Raw genomic sequence first — 10985 nt, 5'->3', positions numbered from 1 at the left:
CTTTATGAAAAAAATAAGTATGTTACCAAATTTTCAGAGTGAAACTTCTTGAAGTATACCATAAAACTGGTTCAAATGTTTATCTTATTATTGTTATATAACTTCAAAAAAATATGTGCAATAAAGAAGTAAAATTCATATGGAAGTTGTATGTTTTCCAAAAATAGATTCTGATGGACCCTCACATACAGTCACTACATACATATATACATTTAGATATTTTGTTTAATGGGTCTTGTATGTCAAATCACAGGTGAACGTCGCATGGCCATTACATACACTATATCCCCGTTCCCCCTCTACAACCAAAAACCCTTAAACATCATCCAAACATCATAAGTATTGACAAAAATAAATTTTATTAAAAAAAATTATGACTCTAACAAATTATAATTTTATGATCAGAGTTCTTGTACTTCCACCAGAATTAGACAAACAAGAGTATGACTTACCAGGGTATTACTTGTTAAACAATCAACAGTATTTTGAAGGCTGAAACCTTCCCATCCTATCCAATGTCTAATGATAATAAACTCATAAGTTTTTGTTCCATATTGAGACATTTTACTGTTCTCGTATTCTTGATTATGTTATTTTTAGGATATATCTATATGACTGTAACAAAATATGGCGTTACTATTAAAGTGGATTTGTTTATAATTTAGTACATTTTCTAAAAGAACTTATTTCTAATATTGATAAAAAAATGGGCATCCGTGGTCGAGTGGTTAAGGTCATTTTTCTTCAAACCACTTGCCCCTCACCGTTGTGTGTTTTGAATCCCATTAGGGACTTTGGTTTCTTTTATCTGAGGAAACTATTCAGCTAGCTTACTGCCGTTGCTGGTACTGCTACTACTTCTGCTTCTCCTGGTTTTACTATTGCCATTGTTGGTCATGTCTCTATTTCTATTGCTGCTGTTTTACCACTGCCTTTGCTGATACTACTTCAGTTGCTGCTGGTTATACTATTGCCGATGCTGGTACTGCTACTTCTTCTGTGGCAGGTTTTATCACTGCCTTTGCTGATACTACTTCTGTTGCTGCTGGTTTTACTATTGTCGATGCTGGTACTGCTACTTCTTCTGTGGCAGGTTTTATCACTGCCTTTGCTGATACTTCTTCTGTGGCTGCTGATTTTATCACTGCCGTTGCTGGTACTGCTACTTCTATTGCTGGTTTTATCACTGCTGTTGCTGGTACTGCTACTTCTACTGTGGCAGGTTTTATCACTGCCGTTGCTGGTACTGCTACTTTTACTGTGACAGGTTTTATCACTGCCTTTGCTGGTACTACTTCTACTGTGGCTGCTGGTTTTACTATTGTCGATGCTGGTACTGCTACTTCTTCTGTGGCAGGTTTTTAATCACTGCTTTTGCTGATACTACTTTCTGTGGCTGCTGATTTTACCACTGCCGTTGCTGGTACTGCTACTTCTACTGTGGCAGGTTTTATCACTGCCGTTGCTGGTACTGCTACTTCCTAATGTGGCAGGTTTTTATCACTGCCGTTGCTGGTACTGCTACTTCTATTGCTGGTTTTATCACTGCCGTTGCTGGTACTGCTACTTCTACTGTGGCAGGTTTTATCACTGCCGTTGCTGTACTGCTACTTCTATTGCTGGTTTTATCACTGCTGTTGCTGTACTGCTACTTCTACTGTGGGCAGGTTTTATCACTTGCCGTTGCTTTGTACTGCTACTTCTACTGTGGCAGGTTTTATCACTGCCTTTGCTGGTACTATTTCTACTGTGGCAGGTTTTATCACTGCCTTTGCTGTACTAATTTCTACGTGTGGCAGGTTTTATCACTGCCTTTGCTGGTACTACTTCTACTGTGGCAGGTTTTATCACTGCCGTTGCTGCTTTTGCATATAATGATGCTGCTGCTGCCGCTGCTTTTTATGATAATTAAATTATTTTTGCTCTTATTACTACAAAAACTACTAGTACTGCTGCTACTGCTACCACCACCAGTACGACTTCTCATGCTTCTGCTAAACCCAGCATTACCTAATTGCCATTGTTACTACTATACAATGTAATGTCCAACAGGAAGTTTTTTTTCACTTGTTCAAATATCTTTTTGTATGTTTATTATCTATACATGTATTTTCTACCGCAAGTGCATAGATACATTTTTATATTTTGGGAACGAGCAAAAATTTAATTTAATTTATTTAGATTTGTCCCTTTGATAAAAAATGATAAAAAAATTTCTTTAATTAAAATGTTGTATGTTGTTTTATTTTCACTGTGTATCCCAATTTCAAATTTTTTTTCTACATTTTTGTGTTTTAAATTTTGTTCTTTTTTTATGGGGTCACAAAAATGTGAATCAATGAAGAAATTTTAAACCCCAAAATCAAATTTTCCATAATATTAATTTTTAATGTTTTTCCATTCCTTTAAATGAGGGGTTCTTAAACCACTGAAAAAACAAATTGCCACCGGGTTTTATTTTAATGTGTACATTGGGATCCCATAGGGAGGGGGGTTTGGCTAACCAAAAATTTTAGTTTTTTCCCTCCCCTTTTTAAAAACTAATGAAAAAGGCAAAAAATTTTAAACACTTTGATTCTTCAAATTTTTCCCTTTGGGCCTATAAATTTTGAAGAACCCCTCCATAAATGCAAAAAAAATTTTCCCCTTTACGAAATTTACTGGATGCCATGGTTTTAAAAACCCTAAAACGTCGAATTTCGAAAATTTACAGTACCCATCAAATGTCATAGACAAAAAATTTTTAAAGACTTTAAACATGAAAAATGGAGTAAAAGTTTTGTCTGCACTAACAAATAGCTTTGCAAATTTCTTTGAAACTCCCCTAGTTTCGGTTGTGGGGGGAAACCCGTTTTCCGACTTTTTACCATCAAAATTTTAAAAAAATCCCCAATAAAAAAAGGCCGTGAAAGGGACCCCCTTGAATTTTTGGTTTGGGATTTTTTTTCAAAGCCCCTTCCCAGATATCTCTTTTCAGTTTTAAAATGTTCTGTTGAGTTGAAAACATTTCATTTTTAAAAATTTCCATGATATCAATAGTATTATTGTTAGGGTAACAAACAGCAAACTTCAAAAACCATCGACTCTTTTGACTGACCATGGTTTCTGAAGACGTAGATCTCGAAGTTTTGTATTCCAGTGTTTCATTTTTTACATCATTACAGCCTAAGTTGATTCCTCTCTTTGCAGGCCGACAATTACATGATTCCCAATCCAAGCACATGTTCGGGCAAAAAGCAATTGAAATCTGTTAAGTTAATTTCGTTTTTCAATTCAATTTTTCCAGTTAACTTCAGTTTCGGCATTCCATGTATTTTGGGGTATTTCCAGTTTCGTTTTTTACCTCTACAAAGTCGAATACATGACTCGATTGATTTCGTTCAACTTTTCTTCTGAAATATCAGTTTCTAACACTAAACTGCTCAATGCTCGCAGCACCTCTGAGATCTTTGAAAACATCTTTTTCATACTCTTTCAAGTTCCTTTTCCTAATTTTCTCCTCAACAGAAATGAATGCAGTTTTTCACCGCATCTTTCAGTAAAATCTAGATACTGATTGGACTGGTTTAAACATCAGATGTCAATTTCTTGATCTTCTCGGTCTGGGTAATATTTTTTTTCTTAAATAATGCTAGAGCTTTTCTCGTTATAATTTCTCAACATTACTTTTTTTAAATTTGGGCAAAGCTGTCATCTATTGACTTCTTAAGATCTCTAAGCTTTTTTTTTCCAAATCATTTTTTGAAGCTCTTATCAACATTTTGGTTTTGATTTGCTTCATGTTCAGTTAGCTTTTTCGGAAGGGACTGAAAAATTTTTTTAAAATCTCAAACCCCAATCCTATCAGAATTTTCAAACTTGGTTTACTTCGTCTGGGATAAAAGATCTTTATAAAATTTTCCGGGTTGTTTTTCACTCGCTGATTCTTAAAAGGCGTTTTGGTCTTTGCAGATTTTATCAAACCCTTTTTCCGTCTTGTGCTCAGGGGACAGGGTTTAAAAGGTTTTTTTAAAAAAATTTTGAATTTTGAAACTTTCCTTTCCCTTTGTATCAAGTTTAAAAGTTTAAATGCCGGGGAAAAGGCTTGTAATTTTCTTTTTGTTTTTTCCCACACACTTTCCCTTACTTTCTGGAAAAGGCATTTCGAACAGAAATTTCTGCTGGGACTTTTTGTTCTTCTCGGAGACTTGGCTAACAGGTAAACCCTTTTCGGGACTTTTATTTTTTTTTCACACTTGTTTTAAACCCGAAAAGATTCAAATTTGTTTTTTAAAAACCTCCACCCTTTCTCTCGACAGAAAACCCCAAATATATTTTAGTACTGTCAAGGGAAAATTTAAAACTATTTAATTTTTTTGTGTGAGCTATTCCATTTTCGTATAATTTTTAAATTTTTTAGATTTTAGGACAAATCAAAACTTTTGAAACAGATTTTTTCCCCACGATTACGCTATTCTTAACCCTTTTGTCGACAAAAGCATCTGTTCCTTTTGTTTTTAAAGATGGGGAAAGATCAAGGATTTGCTATATATATTTTAGCGAAGAAAAAATTTCCCAATACCCCAAGAAAGGATACAAAAAGGACATTTTACAGAAAAATTTTGATCTTTTTCCCTTTCCGACACCAAAAATTTTGCTTCTTCTTTTACACGAAAAAATTTTTTTTCACATGTATTTTCGTAACGCTTTCCCTAAAATTTTTTAGACCTTCACAAAAACCCCGGACGACTGTCAGTTCATCAAATAATGTGAAAAAAAAATGCCCCCCCCCCCTTGGATCATCAATTTAATCTCTTTTGTTCGAAGTTATATTATCTTAAAATAAACATTAAATTTTGTTATTCTTTTTTGTTAACAACTCAATATAAACATGTACATTCCAGATATATTTACTTTATTTAGATGCGAGTGTAACATTTTATTTAACAATACATTCTTGGCCATTTTGACTATGGGGCAAACAAAAAAAGGCAAAAAATTCCAGCTTTTAAAGGCACGTACCCAACAGATCAATCAGAGTTAATTTTAAGATGACAGAAATAAACTTCAGACAAAACTAAGGCAAGAAAATATGATAAATCAAGAATCGACAAAGAAAGGCGGGCCCCGTTCGTTTCATCATGAAAGCCAGCCCCCACCCGACCTAGTAAACAAGCGTACAGGAGGACCCCAAAACCAAAAATAGGGAAAGAAAACTGTTTTAAAATTTGAAAACAATGTGAACATTTTAAGCTTAATGTTTTAACCTTAAACTTAATGTTTTACAATTAAACTGTGACCTCCAGAATGATAACCCATAATTAGTGTGGCCGATACACAATTGACTTATCACTATAGACTATATATATGTCAAGGTTAAATCCCAATGAGGTACCTTTAATTCACACACACAAACACGCACGCACGCACGCACGCGCAAACCCACACACAAGTATTACAGCAACGATCAACATTTTTTACTTTTAAAAAAAAGCAAACAAATAAACCGTTAAACAAATATTTTTTAAAAAAAAATAAAGAAAAACTATTAAGTTTTTCCTTTTTTATTTAAATAGGTCTGTCTAGTGACGCTTGTTGCTTGTTCCGGGTTTTGAATATCATTTAAAAAAAATTTCCCAAATTTTTAAAGAAAAATAAGCAAATTTCAATCTTACTTCCCGAGGGGCCAGATAATTAAAAAGGGTAAAAATTTCCAAAGTCGTTTGGCCCACATAAAAATTTTTTTGTCCAGATAATCTTTTCCTTAATAAATAAAATTTTAGAAAAAATTTACCCAAATTCAAAAAAATTTGTTTTTCAAAACGGTCCGGTTTTTAAATGTTAAAGGAAAGTTCAACCAAAAAGGGAAGGTCTTGTTAAAAGGGTTTTTGGGTAAAAATATTGGAAGAAAAAATTCATGTTTTACCTCCAAGTTACACCCGTTTTTTAAAAAATAATCAATGAAAAAAAAAAATTTTGATTGTTTTGTTGTACTTTTTGCCCCAAAGGTAAAATTTTGGTTTAAATATTAATAAAGTACCCTGACCTAAAAAAATTAAATGTTTTAAAATATAAAATTTTAAAATTCCTTTTGTAAATGAAAAAATTGTAGTCAGTAACTAAAAAGAAGAATTTCATTAATTTGACCTTGACGGTCAATGTCAATTAAAGGTCAAGGTCACATCTAAATTATTCAATATAATTGTTTGGAAGCAAATCTTGTTTTGTTTAAGTATTAATGAAATCGGTAAATAAACAACATAATTATGGTTATTTAACCAAAATTAAATTTGACCTTTGATGGTCAAGTAAACCTCAAGGTCAGTTCAACCGTTTAGAAGGTCTTGTCCAAAAGGTTGTTTTATCCAAGTACGAAGATAATCCATATATTAAAAAAACAAGTTAAAGTCAATTATACCAAAAATCTGTGAAAATTCAATAATATAACCCTCAAGGTCATTGTCATCAATAAGCCAATGTCTATTTGAGTTTGATACACATGCAGGACTTATCCTAAAGAATAGTCTTAATATGAAGTCAATCCATTCATTAATAACAAAGTTATAACCAATTACACCAAAAATGAAAATTTCAATAATTTGACCTTCAATGTTAAGATCATTTATGAGTAAAGGTCAATATCTGTCTGGATAACTTGAAGGTCTGTCCTTAAATATTGATGTGTTCAAGTTTGAAGAAAATCTATTCAAAAATAACAAAGTTATAGCCACTAATAGAAACAGGAAGGCCATAATGGCCCTTTTATCGCTCACCTAATTATGAAGGCTCAATTCCAATTTCCAGGATATTTGGATTGTAACAGTATCCCCTAGAGTATTAATCAGGTTTTTTTCCATATTTAGGCTATGTGACCTAGTTTTTGACCCCAGGTACCTCATATTCAAACAGGACCTTAAAGCCATTATAACAACCTGTCTGACCAATTTCCAGGAAAATTGAACTGAAAAAGTAGACTCTATTGCATTAACAAGGTTTTTCATTATTGGTCTTTGTGACCTAGTTTTTGATCCCTGGCGACCCATATTCAAACTTGACCTTGAAATCATCATAACAATCTTTCTGACCAATTTCCAGGATATTTTGATCAAGAAGGGTTAACAATGTTTTTCCACATTTAGTCTGTGTGACCTTATTTTTGACCCCAAGTGACCCATATTTAATCTTGACCTAGAAATTAACAAAACAACCTTTCTGACCAATTTCCAGGATATTTGTGCTAAAACAAAAACCCTTAGTGTTACCAAGGTTTTTTACTTGTAAAATGAATTTGCGTACTGTATGAGGAAAGCAAGTAAACAATATATTTTAAGGAAGTTTTTTTATTGGAAAGGAAAATAATGGTTGTATATGTTTTTTGTGGGTTTTTTTCCCATTTCAACAGCAAATTTTGTGGTTGCTTGGTAAAGGCTGGAGACTTCAGACAATTTATTTTTTTGAGTTTTAGGTTTCAATACTGTCATGATTAAATAAGGCAAAAAATAAATATGTTAAGGTGAGTACTAAGGTGCAAATAGTGCAAGAAGGGCCGCCTATGTTCTCCCTCCACCAGTAAAGGATGAAAATGGCTGCATAACCTTTACTTTGTTGGTGTGATGTGAAACCCAACCCATGAGAGGAAAATGTTTTAGAGTCAACGATTCTAACATGGTGCCCACGGTAGCCTCTATAGATATTTATGTTGCTTTGTTGAAAAATAATACATGAAGTGGAAGTTGTGTTTTTCATGTTAAACGTATTTGAAGGATTTGACTTAAAAACCTAAAAAGTGGCCATTCAATTAAATATGAACAAATTTTGATAAAGACGACTCAGACAAAAGTTTTTTGGTGATATCCATCAATAGGGCTCCAGTAGTTTAAACAATTCATGTATGTTTTAGCTTTAGGCTTCCCCCTTAAGTGGTCTTCAATCTCTCCAATTAATTATTGGAGCAAATTTTGATTAAAAAGGGACTAGGTGTACTACTCAAGAACTTGAAGGCTACAAGAACCCAAAAAAAGTTTATTTGATTTTAGTAAAAATTTCCAGTTTAGTTTTAAAAGGGGAAGATTTTATATCGTCACCTTAGTGCAAGAACTCCAATTTCTTGCTTCTATTTTATATGCAGTTTTTGAGTTTTTTGCACTTAAGGTGACGAATCTATGTTTTTCTCGCTTTTAGCTCTTTGCCACTCAAAGCGGCCAATCGAAATAAAACGAGCAAATTTAAATGTGACTGTCACAAGGATGCTACAGACCTTTGAAGTAAATTTGCCAAGTGCTTTCAGAGATGAATGTTGCCGCATGACAACGGCAACGGAGCATCACCCTTTGATACTAATAGCTTAACCATAACCTTCAGCTCTGGTGAGCTTAAAAAGTCAAGCTAAAAATGGTAGCTAGATGAATAAAAATGTCAATTTTGTGGTAACAAAACAAAAACTGAAGCTTTAGAAAATTCCATCTTTAATATAGCATTGCCAAACCCAACACAGGAGTAGATGTCAATGCAAGGTACCTTCATATCAAATAATAGACTAAACTATCAATACATTATTGTTCAATGACAAAAAGATATTAATCATATTTTCAGCATTTCAAGTGTCACTCCTAAATCATGGTTTATCTAAAACACCACAACTTGAGCCGTGGACAACGAAAACCAAAAACTTCTTAAATTCAAAAAATTTTTTTTTTAAAAAAGAAGTTTTTAAATTACACATAAAAAAAGGGTTTATCAGTACATATATAACTTCAAAAAGTATGAAACACTTTTTTATAGTAATTTTGAAAGGGGAAAGAAAAATCCCCAAAAGATTCTTTAAATCTTTGAAAAATGCCCCCTGTTAGTCCTGAAAAAAAAAAAAAAAAGATTTCAGTGAAATAATTTTTAAAATTATTATTACAAAGCATTTGGGAAAAAAAAGTCAAAATTAAAATCTATACAAGGTTTTGAATTTTGGGTTCAAACAAAAAAAGGACTAATTAATCCCACTTTTTCATTTAATTTTGGCGCCCGCCAATTAAAAAAAATATGTAAGTTTTTTTGGGTTTTAAAATAAGCAATATGAAAACCAAAGTTTTTTGTGAAAAGGGGAGAAACATTTATAGTAATTGAACATTAACAAACAACTTTTGAGAGGTTTTAAAAAGAATATCTAGGTTACACATACTGTATGAAGAAATGACTTATTGAGATTTTTTGAGTATGTCCAAATTACCAGCAACACATAAAGAAATGACATTTTGACATTTTTCGAGAAGGTCTAACGAGCAACAAATTAAGAAATGACATTTTGAATTTTTTTGAGTATGTCCCAATTACCAGTAACATGTGAAGAAATGACTTGAGTTCCATGTTTTTGTCACAAATATTTTACCAGTTAACTTCACACAGAACATGGTATGGGAAACCGGTGTACTTGTATACATGATCAATATTTTACAATTTTATATGACTATGTCTCTCATCATAAATAGATATAATGGAATGGAGAGAAAAAGTAAGATAACAGATCTAATCTATAGAGGTAAAGACTGACATATAAATACCAGTATGAAATTATGAGATATAAAGTGGGGAGAAAATGAATGGAAAACTTAAGCAATGAGGACAAGAGTGATATTTGATGATAGTTTGATTTAACCTTGACCCTTCGACCTGTGTTTCTATATAAATGTATAAGAACAATGTACAAATCTATCAACAAGAAAACTAGCAAAGCATCATTTAAATTTCATTCAAAAAAATAAATACAAAGTATACAAAGTTCACTCGCAACATCAAGCCTTGTTTTTGATATTTCCTAATTTCAATATATGTTATGATTTGATCAAACTATAATGTCTGTTTTGATATAATATTTCAACTTCAAGATCTATATGTGTTTTGATATACCTTAACACTTGTTTTGATATCATTTAACACATTATTGAATTTATTGTCATGACTCCCAAAATATGTTAAGATATACTTTAGGGTCTGTTTTGATAATATGCAAGTGTAAGATTTGTTTTGATATTCCTTAACCATAGTCTGTTTTGATACACTATAATATCAAGATCTGTTAACTTTAAGGTTAGGTATGAATACTTCAAAGGATTGATCTAATTTAATGAACCTTTGAAATTTATTGACTTTTTTTGAAGAAAAAAAAATCCATGGAAATTTTGTTAACAAAACATATGTAAGATAATAGGGCTGAGTAACTCAAGGAAACACAATAAAAATAAAACTGTCTCATTCTTTCATTCAATCACTCACTTACAAACATCAATGTCAAGAGTTTTCCCTCAGAAATTTTAGAAAGCAGCCCTTTAAATGTTTACTTCCAGGGAGCTTTTCAAGATTTTTATTTTCAATACAACAAACTAAATTTTACCATTTATAAATATTCAATAATTTATCTAATACTGAGCCATTCAAGAAATTATATCTTCAAATAAGAAGAGTAAATGAACATTTTCTTTCCCTTTCTTTTGGGTTGGGTTTCACATCATACCAACACAGTAAAGGTCATACGGCAACTTTCATCCTTAACTGGTGGAGGGAGACCTTAGGTGCCCATTCTTGCACTATTTAAAGCACAAACAGTCACCTTACCAGAACCACTGAACATAATCTTCATGCTTATAACATGATGCAATTCATAATTAACACTTATTGATAATCAAATTCACAATTAACAATAATTGGTAATCACTTAAGAAATGCAAAAGTATGCCCATAAATAAGTAAGTAAGTACACCTACATTGGCGCTTACCAAATATTTAAATTTACTACAATAGCTCTAATGGGGAAATGTGTGCTAGAACGCACAAATGATCTGCATCATGAAAAAACCAACATAGTGGGTTTGCGACCAGTATGGATCCAGACCAGCCTGCGCATCGGCGCAGTCTGATCAGGACCATGCTGTTCGCTTACCAACCCTATTACAAGTAGAGAAACTGATAGCAAACAGCATGGATCCTGATCAGACTGCGCAGGCCGGTCTGGATCCATG

General features: G+C 32.6%; 1 protein-coding gene across 1 annotated transcript; it reads right to left on the bottom strand.

The window, feature by feature from the left end:
- Positions 1–962: 962 nt before the first annotated feature.
- On the bottom strand, positions 963–1987 carry LOC132742787 (uncharacterized). The gene is made up of 2 exons (XM_060731261.1): positions 1945–1987; positions 963–1348 (listed from the first exon to the last, which is right to left on the bottom strand). Exons 1-2 carry the CDS (start codon positions 1985–1987, stop codon positions 963–965), a joined length of 429 nt encoding a protein of 142 aa, XP_060587244.1.
- Between the last annotated feature and the right edge of the window lie 8998 nt (positions 1988–10985).

Source organism: Ruditapes philippinarum, unplaced genomic scaffold (assembly GCF_026571515.1).
Source record: "Ruditapes philippinarum isolate M1 unplaced genomic scaffold, ASM2657151v2 ctg57_1_1_1_1, whole genome shotgun sequence".
Classification (NCBI taxonomy): Eukaryota; Metazoa; Mollusca; class Bivalvia; order Venerida; family Veneridae; genus Ruditapes; species Ruditapes philippinarum.
This window is presented reverse-complemented; position numbering and strand designations above follow the sequence as displayed.